At 45.7% G+C, this 13,794-nt stretch overlaps 1 protein-coding gene across 3 annotated transcripts in view; it reads right to left on the bottom strand.

Moving 5' to 3' along the window:
* fras1 (Fraser extracellular matrix complex subunit 1) overlaps positions 1–13,794 on the bottom strand; it is a 114,719-nt gene that overhangs the window by 47,914 nt on the left and 53,011 nt on the right. For all 3 annotated transcript variants that reach the window (XM_035379762.1, XM_035379760.1, XM_035379763.1), the window contains exons 15-20: positions 12,431–12,574; positions 11,151–11,291; positions 10,621–10,761; positions 9,591–9,758; positions 6,522–6,662; positions 5,405–5,548 (exon numbers count right to left, since the gene is read on the bottom strand). In XM_035379762.1, the coding sequence (XP_035235653.1) occupies positions 5,405–5,548; positions 6,522–6,662; positions 9,591–9,758; positions 10,621–10,761; positions 11,151–11,291; positions 12,431–12,574 (879 nt within the window). The remainder of the gene's footprint in view (positions 1–5,404; positions 5,549–6,521; positions 6,663–9,590; positions 9,759–10,620; positions 10,762–11,150; positions 11,292–12,430; positions 12,575–13,794) is intronic.

The raw sequence follows: 13,794 nt of genomic DNA, 5'->3' as shown, positions 1-13,794 counted from the left end.
CAAAACCAACAGTATGGTCCCCAACCAGACTATAGCCTCATTTAGAGCCCTTGAACCCAAAGCTGCACTTTCAACAGAGAGCAAGTCTAGAAGCTTCTGCACGTCTTATAGGTTTGAACACTGACAAAGCCTCACCGTGCAAAGATTAGTCTGTCCGCATCATAACAGGGTACAGCAGAGTAGCCATATGGGGGGGGGGGGTAGCCTCTGCGTGTTTTCATTAGCGATGAAGGCATCAATGCTATGTCGCATCACATCGCATCCAGCAGTCAAAACAACGCATGCGGAATCCCCAGAGGAAGAAAATGATTGTGGCTACACGGCAAATCAAACGCGTTGACACGTGCTGCTCGCGCGGTCACATGGGAGTCAAATAATTATGTCTCCAGAGAGTTTCTTGCCACCTGAACACGCTGTCACCGGCATATGAAATATAAAACGATTCAAAGCCTAATTAACATCAGAGGCGGCGGCGAACAAATGCAGACGCCTGCCTGAAGCCGCCATCGGGGATGCGCGGCTCGGTTCGCAAATAAGTGGCCATTGTAATTTGTAACAAATAAATAAATAATAAATGAATGAAAATAGCGCGGATCGCACAATATTCTAATTAACGTGTTAGCGCGTTCTCTTGTTTACATTCACGGCTGCGTATGAAGATAACACCTAAATGAAAAGATGAAACGATTTCCATGGCTTGTTTATTCCTTTTTTTTCTTTAATATTCTAAGGCAAAGTACGCCCTAGATCCATGTTATGGTATTTTATTGATCCCTCGACTGTTGTTAAAAAAATATGTTATTTTTCAAAGTTGTGGCTGTCTAGATATCTTACTTGCCTGGTTCCTCATCCAAAGCGACTCAGCTATGTAGACAGGCTAAAAATTCTTGTTAAATTCTGTAAAAAGGCAGGCCACACAGTCATTTGTGGCCAATGGTCAAATTTGGGCTCCCTCTACTATCATTTTAGTGCAATTTCATATTATGCATAGTATCCATATTAATAAAAAGAGGCACCATGCCCTTAACACCTTGTGAAGCTACCGTTGACATTATTCTTGCACCTTCCACCTTATAAGCCAGAGTACACTGTAGTTAAACTGATAAGTTAGGGCATGCGATGGTAACAGACAGACAGTGATTGATAGCAGCGTTAAACTCATACACCGGTGTTTCCCGCCACTCCCGCAGCTGAAATATCTGATTAAAGATTTAAAGTGCCGTACTCAGGGGACACCGTCTCGCAGCTTAAGAAGCATCCGCGACTCAGATGCAGATAAATTCATTCAGCTCGGCGCTTTAAACATTTAACAGCCCCTTCCGTTCAACAGCTGTTTCCCATAATTCAGCTGCTGCATGGGGTCACCTTGCAACAGATGATGAATTGGTTGATTAGATTTTGAGCTTACTGGCTGCTACTACCGACTGAGAAAAGTAATCGCATAGTTCACCACTGCCAAGGAAACAGATCAACAGATAAGGAATTGATCAAACCCAAAATAATACATAGAAAAGAAGAATAATTTCATAGTTTCTCTCCTTTTTTTTCTTCTTCCCTGGTGCTGCAGTGTGTACAGCCCTCCTATGCACTATATAATGAGAAAGTGAATTTTTTAATACCATACAGTCTTCACAGAACTACAGGAGAGAGCTGGAACCAATTTGCATCTCTAGCTAATGACATTTGGTAGCCTGTGTGTACCTGGAATGTTGCTGGGAGTAAGTATACTTTTGCTAACTCATTGGGCTCTGGCTGGCATATATCAGCTACAACTTGGTTAATGGACAAGGCGTCACCACTGTGGACTCCCAGTTCCAGTAGGTTGACCAGACCACATACCTGAGGTCGAAGCATGAGTGCGAACGAGGCTTGAATCTGTGAATGCTGAACTGTGCCCATACCTGGCTGCGCCTTGGCTGTGCCTGCTAGGAGGGCCTTAGCAACTCTGGATCATGTGACACAGGTTTTATAGGTGATCACAACTTTTCAAGGTCCAGGATATCTCCCATATGTCCCCTAACGGAAGAGTTACACCTATTTAACCAATCTCATTCCAGTCACGTCCTCGTACACAGACGCTCTCTGGAAATAAGGTTTCCTTATTATGGGAGTGTGGATGCCACTTCCCTTGGCATGCCCTGAGTTGGTAATGACTCATTTTGGCATGATGTAGCTGCATATGTTCTCACCAGCATAATTAATCAGGATTATATGAGGTACGCACATTTCTCAAACACTGCACAGAGCTGGGGCGGCCAAGGCACAAAGTGTCACTCAAAGATTTCCGCGTAAGAAGGCATCGAAGGGTCCCATCGTCCAACATAAATGCTAAATCTCTATTCTGAATTCAAGAAGCACTTATTAAACCCAGAGGGAATCACTCTGTGGCCATGTTTTTCTCCATAAACAGTCTAGTGAATTCAGCCATCACCAACATTAACTCACCAAGCCACGGGAAAAAATAATAAATAAAATGCTTGAGTGTGCACGCATGTCAAAATTAAGGGCAAATGGGAACCGAATCAAAGACCACACCCTGGTCCTGATCTACTAAGACCTTTAGCATTCTCAAAACATTTTAGCGCATGCAAAAGTAGTAACACAATCAATGATTGGTGCAAAACCAATACCATGACCAATCATTGGTCATGTTATTGGTTTTGCATGTGCTAAAAAGTCTTAGTAAATCAGGCCCTTCGTGTAGAAGCATGGAATTTCACCAAGCACGAGAGAGCTAATTGAGAGAGTTCAAATCAGACTCACGTGAGAGGGTCACGCTGGGCAGCATTCATGCATTTCTGGACGGGAAGATAAAACTGATTGGTAGCCATATGAGTGGTGTTGTTATAATAGTAATAAATCCAGTTAAAGTAGTTCTGGAGCATGCAGAGTTTCAGACAGGGTCATGGGGAACTATCACGGAGGGACCAGCGACCCTGGGAGGCTGGGAATTTGTGTCTTGAGTGGCCGTGAACCTAATGAGACGGAACAGATAAAAACGGGATCGTATGCGAGTAGGAGAGAGCAGGGATGGGTCAAGATGGAGGGAGAGCAGGGCTACCTGGAGTAGGAGGAGTGGTGCGTGGCCATGCAGGCTAAATAAATATGGAAAATATGTTTTTTGGGGTCTTGATACAGAACTGTAGGGCATATTTTATAAACAGGCTTGCCCTCAGCATGAACAGTAAAAACGTGCACACTCACAAAAGGGCATAGACTAGCGCGCGCACACACACACACACACACACACACATGCAGGCAGGCATACTGGCACGCATTGTACACACACACACACACCATACACACGCGCACACACACACTCATACACGGAAGAACATAAATGCAATTAAAATCAACTGAATGTAATTTGAGATTCATCACCCCTCTACCCTCCTTTCTCCAAAGGGGCTTATCTTCCTTGTAAGAGAGGGGTTTATCTTGGGCGGCGTGTGGGGCAAATTAATTATTCATCGCGGTTTTAATCACGGGAGAAAGTGATGGAGCATTTAAAACACAATAAATTCAATTTCATACTGTTAACTCACAGGGGAGCTGTGCTTTATCACAGTCTATACAGTAAACCTATTTCTCAAGCGAAGGGCAGAGGACAGATTAGGTTACTTAAACTGCGGTGGTTACTTCTACAATTGTCTCCAGCTTCTTTCCTGTGGGAAAATCTTGAAGAAATTATTCATTTGAATTCAACCGTTTTCTTATTTTTTTTTAGGGGAAAGAGAATCAATCAAGACACGAAAATTGAAAATGCCAACCGGGGCTTCAAATGAAAGAAAAAAACAAATGTGTTAAAATGGAGTTTGCTGACTGCTAATACGAACGGAAGCGTGGGCGAGTCACACAGCCAAAGACTTCTCCATTGTCTGCGGCAAGAGACTATGTGAATACAACTCCCCGGACAGCCCGCAAGTCTACTAATGACAAATGGCTGTGACTTAATTCATGACTAATGACTGTAATTGTGGACTAATCTAACAGATAGAGCCCCTTTCTGGGAATCGAATCAAACCTGGTTTGTCCCGTAAGAGGTAGATTACATAGGCACGTTATCACCGCTCCGGGGGCTTTGAACACTGTTGACGTTAAAGCATAGCGTATCATTTAGCTCATTCCATCGCCGGCATGGAGCACATCTTAAAAAAGCCTTCGCCCCTCTCATTTCAAATTTCAAAAGCGAACCGCCCGTGTTTTCAAAACAAGAGGGAAAAAAAAGAAGCGTTTAAAAGCGGCAAAAGTGGAAAAACAGGGGAGCGGAGACGCGGTAATCTGATTTTCCTCGCTGTGTCAGGACTGTGGCGGAGCACATCTGGGCCGATCGTCCTTCAGAGAGACAGAAAACCAATTCTGACCCGGCCGATTATCTCCTCCCCTTCGGTTCTCATGTCGCTGACGGGAACATATTGGCCTGCCGCTTCAGGCCAACCTCGCATGCCCACAGAGCTGCGCTGTCAAGGCTATCTACGCGGCTAGAGACCGATGCGCTACAGACGGTTCCAGAAGGTTCCGCTGAAGTAAACCAGGAGAGCCAACATCAAAAACCCAGAGCGCCCAGGTCCCATTCATTTCGTTCTTTGTGAAAAATCTGATGCTTCTGCTTTGCTGGTACATCAAGTTTAAATCCTCGACAAGCAAAAGCTTGCAGGATAACCTCCCTCACCCGCAACGCCACCTCCACCTCATCCTCCACCTTCACTCTTCTTGGCATTACCGTTAGCAGGGTGGAGGCTCAACACAGGTGACATAGAGATTAATCACTATAATAAAGGCGAGACAATGACCAGCGCCCAACTTTGTCTATGGTCTCTAGAAGACCAAAACAATACTGATCCCCCAGCCCTATTCAAAAGACCTATGATAGTGCCAAAGCTGAAACAGGGGGCCACTTCCAGGTGTGACTCATACACTACCGTGAAAAAGATAAATAAGAAGGTCAAGTTAGCATGAATTTACAAGACCTGACTTAATTCACACAAATGTTCAGCTATAGTATGCCGTGCTCATGGGAGCTGAAGTCCAAAGGTGAAGTCTGTAGAGTGCATTTAACCTTGCCCTGGACTTTCCCTACAGTACAAGTAGAGTACAAATTGGTATGCAGTCCAATGATCTTGGGTCAAAGTTCCTAACTTTAGACATAGAAGTTAGAATTTAGAATAGGGCTTGGTAGTACCAATGAGTGTTTTTCAGTTGACCAATGCAGAACAAAATGTCCACTGTTAATTTGACTCTAACAGAGTACATATAAATTCAACATGGAACATTTTACTGTGTGGTTACGTATACACGGTCAATTATTGACAGCAAACAATATTTCTTTCTGACAAGAAATCTTTGAGGAAGCTCCTCCTTCTCATTATCATAAAGTGCCCGCCCACCAGCTCCCAGTCCTTACCAGCACAGTGTCCCTCAGAGTTTAGGTACTGCCCCTCAGGGCAGCTGGTCCTGCAGTATCCGTCAATCAGGCTGGCGTGGGGCAAACAGGCCGAGCAGTCCGCCTCCGAGGGGCCTGAGCAGTCCCTGCAGGAGGGGTGGCAGGCTGGGGGGGGGGGGGGGGTGAGGGGGGGCGGGGGGAAAGGAACAACTGTCAGCACTGAACACAATACTGAACACTAAGTGCCAGAGGCCCAGGTCAAAATGAGACCCTATTATCGACCCACGCTGAATGCATTGAATAATTCATCCCTTGTGGTTAATTCATTCACTTTCAGGATTATGCGAAGCCTGGCATGAACCCAGTATCAGATTTTCAGCTTGTTTTAGACCATCCAGAAACCTTCCAGCAAGCCAGCCATCGGTTTCAGTCTATGTATTTAGGAAACTTTGGCTAATAAAAAAAAATCTAATTTGCTGGGGCTCAACTTTCCGACTATGAAATCGTTCTTTCTGGATTGGCTGAATCAATCCTGCTAACGTAGCCTCTGGGATTTCCAGCACAGAGACTGTTGTCATGCCTTTCTAATATAAGGATCATATTAACAACTACGAAAACAGATCCATAACAATAAACTTTGAGTTATTCTGACGTTCAGCTAGCATTACGTGCACATTGTGACACCTCCAGCACATTTAAATCCCATACAAGTAAAATATTACTACCCCCCCTACCACACTAGATGGGAAAATACTGTAAGTGCTGCATAGAGGAGACTGCGATGTAGATCATTGAACATTAAGCACCCATCTACAGAATGCTGCTTCATCACTGCTTTTATGCAATGCAACGGTGGGGTTTAAAATGCTGACTAAGGATGCCGTGTGTTTCATTAGAGCCAAATCAGGATAATAACATGGAACTAGCTGAAATCTGTGCATATTCAACAAGGCCTTTTCAACGAATCAGATGAATTTTCCTGAATGGTGGAGATGAAATGAAATCACTTAATTCCCTGAATGGTGGAGATGAAATGAAATCACTTAATTTCCTGAATGGTGGAGATGAAATGAAATCACTTAATTTCCTGAATGGTGGAGACTAAATGGAACTCAACCCGTCTCTGGTGCCTACTCACCGGAACATGTGCCGTCCTGGCCATGGAAACCGTGGGGACACCTCTGCAGACACCGCCCCCGGTGCAGGAGGTTCGGGGCGGCGCAGGCGGTGCAGTTGAAGGCGCTCCCCCCGGCACACTGCGAGCAAGAGGCGTCGCACTCTGAAGAGGGACACGCGAGAGGTCAGCGGGGTCGTTTCTGTCGCTACGTTTTTGGTGCATCTCATGTTCTGCAGAAATGAACTACCTCCCGACCTGCCCTCAAACGACAAGCCCACGTGGATTCAGGCATGCTGGGAAAAGAAGAAGGCCGCCTCCGCCAGCCCCGCGACCTCGTTCAGTCTAACGGCGAACCTCTGAACCCGGCTGTCAACACTTCCAGGCAGGAGTTACGGCTCAAAATGAGTTCAATAAGCAGACGGTCGCACCTTTTGAAGGCATCTCCATACCCCTCAGAGAAAGGCCGAGTTTAGAGTCGCCTTACACCCCCCCCCCCCACCTCCCCACCCCTCCCACACCCACCCCTCATTCTCCTGACAACCTGTCAGGGATACACAACCTCTAAACAGCTCAAGGGCGCAGACCGTACTGACAAACACTCGACTTTTAGGAAAATAAAAGCTCGGCCTGCTTTTTTAGCGAGCCCTGCCGGCTTGTCTCGATGACACCAGACGTCCCTCACGGCAGAGACCGCGGCCCCCGCGTCTTTTATGCGCGCGTCTGTTTGGGCCGCTTAAGCTGTCGGCGAAAAAGAAAGGGCTACCTATAGCGAGTTCTCTCCCTCCCTCCCTCCTTCCCATCACTGGAAGCACAATCAAACACCTCAGCAGTCTAGAACCGCCTTCTATTGCGAAGAAATAAAAAAAAAGGCCAACAAAGTCATTTCGTTTCTTTCATTTAATTTGAGATATCTGCTCTCACACAGAGGCCGGCAGGCAAGGCTGCATATTGATTTCTGTGCCGTATGAAAGATATATTCTTTTTCGATTGACATTTTCCTGGAAACATAAGGAAAAGCCAGGGGCCTGGAACGTGACTGGTGCAATATTGTTTGAAGACTCCTCCTGATCTCGCAGAGGTGGGATTCTTGGTTTTTTGTGATCCGCTTCCTCGGGGGGTAGCAGTGCAACGAGATTCCTCCATCGCTCCTTGCCAAACACAATACCCAAACACAACTTTGGCGTGAGATCCCAAACGCAGTAAGCCCTTCAGTAAAGCCTCTGTCTCCACAAACAGGCGAAACAAGGAATTCCGTCCAAGAATTTCCCCCGGCCGACATCCAATCTTTCAGCAGGCAGAGGTTATCCTCAGACCCCCCCCCCCCCCCTCCACCCCTTTAGCCTCCACAGCATGGTATCCATCAAATAGTGGAGATTGTGTTTTCCCCGCCCCCTTCCTGTGACATCACAATCACAGACAGTAGCCCTGAGGAAGTGCTGCAGCTGCCTGAGCATGCTCCCTCAACACAATGGAGCCCATTGAAGTCTCTGAGACATGTCTCCGACACAGACCACTGGGCCATGATAGGGATCTCTTTGACATGTGCATTTGCCTACAGCTCTAGTTCTGGCTGTTATAAGGACTACAAGAGATATCAGTTCAATGAAGGACGACAAAGACAAATGTATCGTGGCAGATTTGTTTCCATTAATAAAACAAATAGGAGAGCGTTCACCACAATGCATTATGGGAAATAATCCGCCCTTTTCTTCATTGTCAGTGTGATAATGGCTTCTACTGAATAAACCATTAATGGGACTGCTTACTTGCGTTCAACAAAACCGAGCCAACCCTTTGAAATATTGAGCATCCCTGATCACCACGTTAGGGGTCATTTGTTCAGCTGGTTTTTCCTTCCTTCCAGTAGAGGCCGGAGAGTGAGCGCAGGCGGACTCGGCGGTGTGACGGGCGGCTATCTACCGGAGGAAAGCGGTGCGGAGGAATGCGAGGAGATACGCTTGTTTTTAGAAAGGTCACCGTTTCTCCCGGCTCAGACCGTGAACTGCATGTAGCAGTCTGTTAAAAACGAACATATCATAAATCATAACGGCGAATCCTGCATAGGGATGCTCTTATAATCCCCGTGGGGCCGTCGCTACCCTTTCGCAGAAAGCTTTAGCGGCGCTAGATTAATGTGCGATTCTCCAAATAAACGAGACTGACAGAAGACTGCTGTTTAAATTTGCATCAAGCATGCAAAAGCACGGTGGCGGGTGATAGTCACTATTTTTTAATATTCATTAAATTTTGTGAGCTCATTTAATTTTTCATTTGTTTATTTTTTTGTTTAACTATTTGTACCTCTCACTAAATTAAAACCATTGAAAATGCTTGTAGCAAACCTGCTTACAAAAACAAGCAGGTACAATCATTCACTGGAATCTTTGCTAATCTTTAACAAAGATGGTTATACTTTCAGCAGGCTTGTTACCATCGTGGTTTTAAGAGCTTATTATTAAGCCCAAGGCATTAGCTCAAGATGCTAAGCCCCCTGTTTATAAAGATCCTCAGCCACAAGCCCCAGGTGTAGAAAGTCCATTTTGTGGACTGTGGACAATTAAGTGTCGGTTTGCATGACTGCGCCATATTTGGGGTCTGCATTATCCTTTCTATAATTGCATGAGTTTGTCAATAATTTGTTATCGAAACGAGCACTTTTTTAATACCAACACAGATTATGGCCCAGCAGCGTGACATTGCTGGCTATCTGGGAATATATTATTTCTCTACGATTGTATTGTATAGGCATAAATATATATGCAAATCCTCTCAATGAAGGCAAATGTGGGCATGTACTGCATAATCACTATCATCATCAATTTTACCATTGTCATCACCATCAACAGCGGTTGTCATCATCAACACATTCGTCAACACAACACAAGTTATCAACACATCCATAATCTTCAATACATAATTATAATCACATTCATCGTCATCATTTGTCATCATAGCAAGTCGGGATTGTTAGCATCACCCCCACCATCATCTCCTTTCGCCACTGTTACGATGGCCATAATTACAATCGCTCTCGCCATTGCCGTGACTACCGCCCCGCGCCCAACACGACGCCCCCCCTCGGGTACTCGCCTCGGCAGACGCGGTCGGCGTCCGGGTAGGAGCGGGCCTTGCAGGCGGAGACGCAGACGCCGTGCGCCAGGCGGCCGCTCTGAGGGTGCAGCGCCTCCTCCGGCTTCTGGCAGCGCAGGCAGTCTGAGTGTTTGGGCCCGACGCAGGACCGGCAGGACGGGTGGCAGCCTGAGGGCGGGGGGGGGTGGGGGTGGGGGTGGGGAGAGGGTGGGGGGTGGTGACAGGGGCCCTCATTAACTCCCTGTCTCTCAGGGGCGATGCTGGACGAGCACGTCCGAAAAAACGGGGCCGCTCAGACAGCCATTTGTCTTCGGCGCGGCAGACAAGCTGACTCATTTACATTCAGAGCCAACGGGCGCCATCCTGCAGAGCAATTCTGACTGATGCTGGAGGACAATCCAAAACGCAGTGCCCGGAGGTACAATTCAGGCTTTAAGGACCACTTAGTTTGTCAACAGAAGCTTCTGCAGTGCAGTAAACGCTGTTACAATCCCCTGAAGACTGTTTTTTTGTTGTTAAAAAAGGTTTGCTAAAAACTACTTTCTGAGAATTCATTATCAGCGTACTTTACAATTATAATTTAACCTGCATACCGAATTGGAGCTAGGAATCAATTATGGGTTTAAAGCAAAAAAAAGTCAATAAGCATTTTAAAGTGCCTGAAAGTTGAGAAAACTAAGCGTAGAACAAGTCATTGACCTTGAAAAGACTGTCCTATCAAACATTGGCATTGTACATTGAACAAAGCAATTCGCTTCCATTTAATTATCATGTAATAGCAGGCTTTGTTCCATTTTTAGCATTCTTCTTGTTCTCTAGTTAGCTGTTGAGTGCTGCATTAATGCGTGTATTACACATAGCTCTCCAACCGAGTTCCTATGTTGCTAGTCGAAGGTGGATTTGTAAATCTTTACCAGGCAGGTCAATTAAGAACAAATCCTTATTTACAATGACGGCCTGGCCCCTAACCCCTGGACTTTCCACCTCTGGTATTAGAGGACTGTATGGCGCAGATGGGTCAGCGTCTTACTTTTACAGGCCCCCTCATGGGGGTATTGACCCTGTCCGCAGCTGTCCAGACACTGTCCGTGGTACAGGGCGAACGTCCCGGGACAGAGGGTGCACTGGGATACCAAGGGGCCCGAGCAGGCCACGCAGGAGCTGTGGCAGGCTGAGAGAAGGTCAAAGGTCAGGCAGAAACAGCACAAAGAACAAAATAGTTACCATTTCCTGTCAAAAGTACAGAATATTCTCCCTTTATATACTATATGTGGACTCAAAGATACAGTAGGTAATTGTTTGGCTTTCAGCATGTCTTAGCTATGTATCTGTGGGAAAATAATTATGTAGCACACAGTGAATGTATATTAATAATACATACCAGTACAGTATGCTACTCATGAGAGGGTTAAAGCCTTGAGCAATTTATAACACTTTTCTTCAATCTTTAAACACATACTTTGAGTAAGAGAATAAAAAGGCGACAATGTGGGATGGATCTGCAGCATAAGGTGTTGTTCAAGCTCCTTTAAAAAAATAAAAAGATGAAAAGACACCAACCCCTGCATCTGCCATGACTGTCCCTGTAATGCTGCTCTGGGCAGTGGGGGACACATTTCCCATGATGCAGTGCGGAGTCCAGTGGGCACGTCACGCAACTGGGGTTGTCGGAGTAACAGGTCAAGCAGGATTCATCGCAAGCTGAAAGAGAAAAAGCTACATTTTAGGAAAAGCGGGGAAAAAAGCTAATAGGTAACAGCTTCTATCCATCCATCCATCCATCCATTCATTATCTCAACTACTTATTCCTGGTCAGGGTCGCAGGGTCGCTGGAGACTATCCCAGGATGCACTGGGTGAGAAGCAGGAATACACCCAGGTCCACAATCTATTGAAGGACACAGCTTCAATATATACGTACACACACACACATATATACATGCGTGTGTGTGTCTGTGTGTGATTGTGTGTGTACATACTGTATAGTACGTGTGAGCATTTGAAAACATATTCAATATAGTTTCATTTTACACGTCACATTTTTTCAAGAAAGTTCTGATTTTCCCAAGTTCCTCAAACTTGTAATTCTTCTAAGCACAGTTAAATACCCTAATAATAATAGTACAAAATTACATTACAAAAAAAGCTATGTAAATCCCCATCACTGTAGGGCACTAAAATACCGGTGCATGTTAAAACAGGAATATGACTTCAGTTTCCAACGCGGAGAATTACTCTCGATATTCCACACGCTCAAGGGGACAAGAACATCCCTCAACACCTCCCCTCAACACAATGAGGAAGACCGAGGGAAAGAAATTCACTGCAAACGGGGCTCATTCAGGATTTAGACTTTCCCAGTTAACCTGATTGGGACATATTCAGATTGGCATCTGTCGTCTTGTCTTTGTCTAGCTTTGCATTCACGGCGTTCTGAAGCGATAGATCTGAGCGACAGTTGCATATTTGCAGTTATTTATTCATTATGTTTTCTTCACCCTACTTAATTAGGGACATTTGTTTGAGACCCAGGGGACGTGCTGGGTTGAAAACAACTTCACCACACACTATGCTGGCTGAAGGGTCTGTATTTTATCGCTTTCTACCAATCAGCTGTGAATTTAGAAACTACATTTGCTTATGGCTTTTTTTTAGAAGAGGGAAAGCATCATTAACAAAAACTAAAACAAAACAAAAAAATCCTGCCTGATATTCTATTCTGGTTGACCATTGTGGAGTTACAGCACATACACATACATACACACATGTCACAGGCTTTTTATGCTTTCTGCTGGCTAACCTTGACTAATGTGGAAAATGCAGGACCATTCACACACTCACCGTGACAGGTGTCCTCTCTGGCGTAGAAGCCCGGGCCGCATTCCGGAACACAAAGTCCGGCTTTGAGCAGGAGGGAGGGGTCAGAGCATGACTGGCAGTCCTGCTGCCCAGGCCCATGGCACACCGAGCAATCGTCGTGGCAACCTGCCAGAGAGGCCCAATTCAATCAATTAGGTCCAACTAAATTACACTCGTAGGTAATATTGAGTACGTGTCCTGATATGCATTTTTTTTCTTTACAACAACACACTAACTTCACCTCACAATTTGCTTCAATGAGGAGAGTGTTAAATTCCTAGCAAGGGTGTCCCGCAGTGAGTACATGGTTTTGTCAATATAAATTTTGAATAAAGTCAATATTCGCTGATGGAATAAATTAGTCGGGCTTAAGCAATCAGAGAGAGTTCAGCCTCGGCCCACCTACATCGCAGGAAGTTCTTTGTGTTGACGACAGACATTAATGAGAAACACGTCGGGCCACTTTTCCGAGATCACTCAAAAATGCCCTCAACGATCCCTCAATTAATTTCCAAGGCAGTATCTCACAAAGCCTTTTTTCTGGAGTCTGTGAGTTTGTGATTAGAAGTGCCAGCACAAGAGGGAACAAAAGGCCACCTTTTACGAGCTCCGGCAAAACCCATCGTCTCCAGAGGCAAGCAATAAAGAATGGCCGTAGGGAGGCAGGGGTTCCCGAATCTCAGCCCCCCCCCCGAGAAAAATTTCACAAAGCCCCAACCGAGTGCACAGCCCAGCCGCGTGAGAACCGCAAGGCTTCGCGGGACCCTAATTACCGCGCCCCCTTCTAATGCCTTCATTATTAAGCCTCGCCGGGCGCTCCGGAGAGGACCGCGACGTGGCGGGGGGATCCGTGGGCACCCCAACGAAATTACCCAGGATATTGCTTTTCAGGAATGGTGACCCGGGGACACCGGAGGCTTACCGGGGGTTTTGAAAAGGGAGCAACACATCAATGAATATTTCATCTCTGCCTTTTCCTTTTTCATCGCCATTTGCATTTTGATAAAGTGCGGCGGCTTCGTCTGGCCCGCAAACTCGTTTGGGCGTACCGTAAGCAGGCCTGGTGTGCACACGTGAATATGTACGGCTTCCGGCATGCTCCCCCCAAATAATTAAAGACCCCTCTCCCCTAAAAATGTTTTTTAATGGTTAACTCCTTGTGTAAGCATGACTTTCACGATACAGATTTTTATGTAGAATTAATTTTTGTCACCAGAGCACTTTTTTCACATTCTTTCACGGTAGACAGAGAGCGTCTCCATATTTCTCTGTAATCTTTGAAAACATGAATGTATAACAATTTGTGATGTCACAAATATGTTGACCCTATCATGGTCCACTATGAA

The sequence above is a fragment of the Anguilla anguilla genome, chromosome 10, assembly GCF_013347855.1.
Source record: "Anguilla anguilla isolate fAngAng1 chromosome 10, fAngAng1.pri, whole genome shotgun sequence".
Taxonomy (NCBI): Eukaryota; Metazoa; Chordata; class Actinopteri; order Anguilliformes; family Anguillidae; genus Anguilla; species Anguilla anguilla.
Note: the sequence above shows the minus strand (reverse complement) of the source record. Positions and strands in the feature narration are given on the sequence as shown.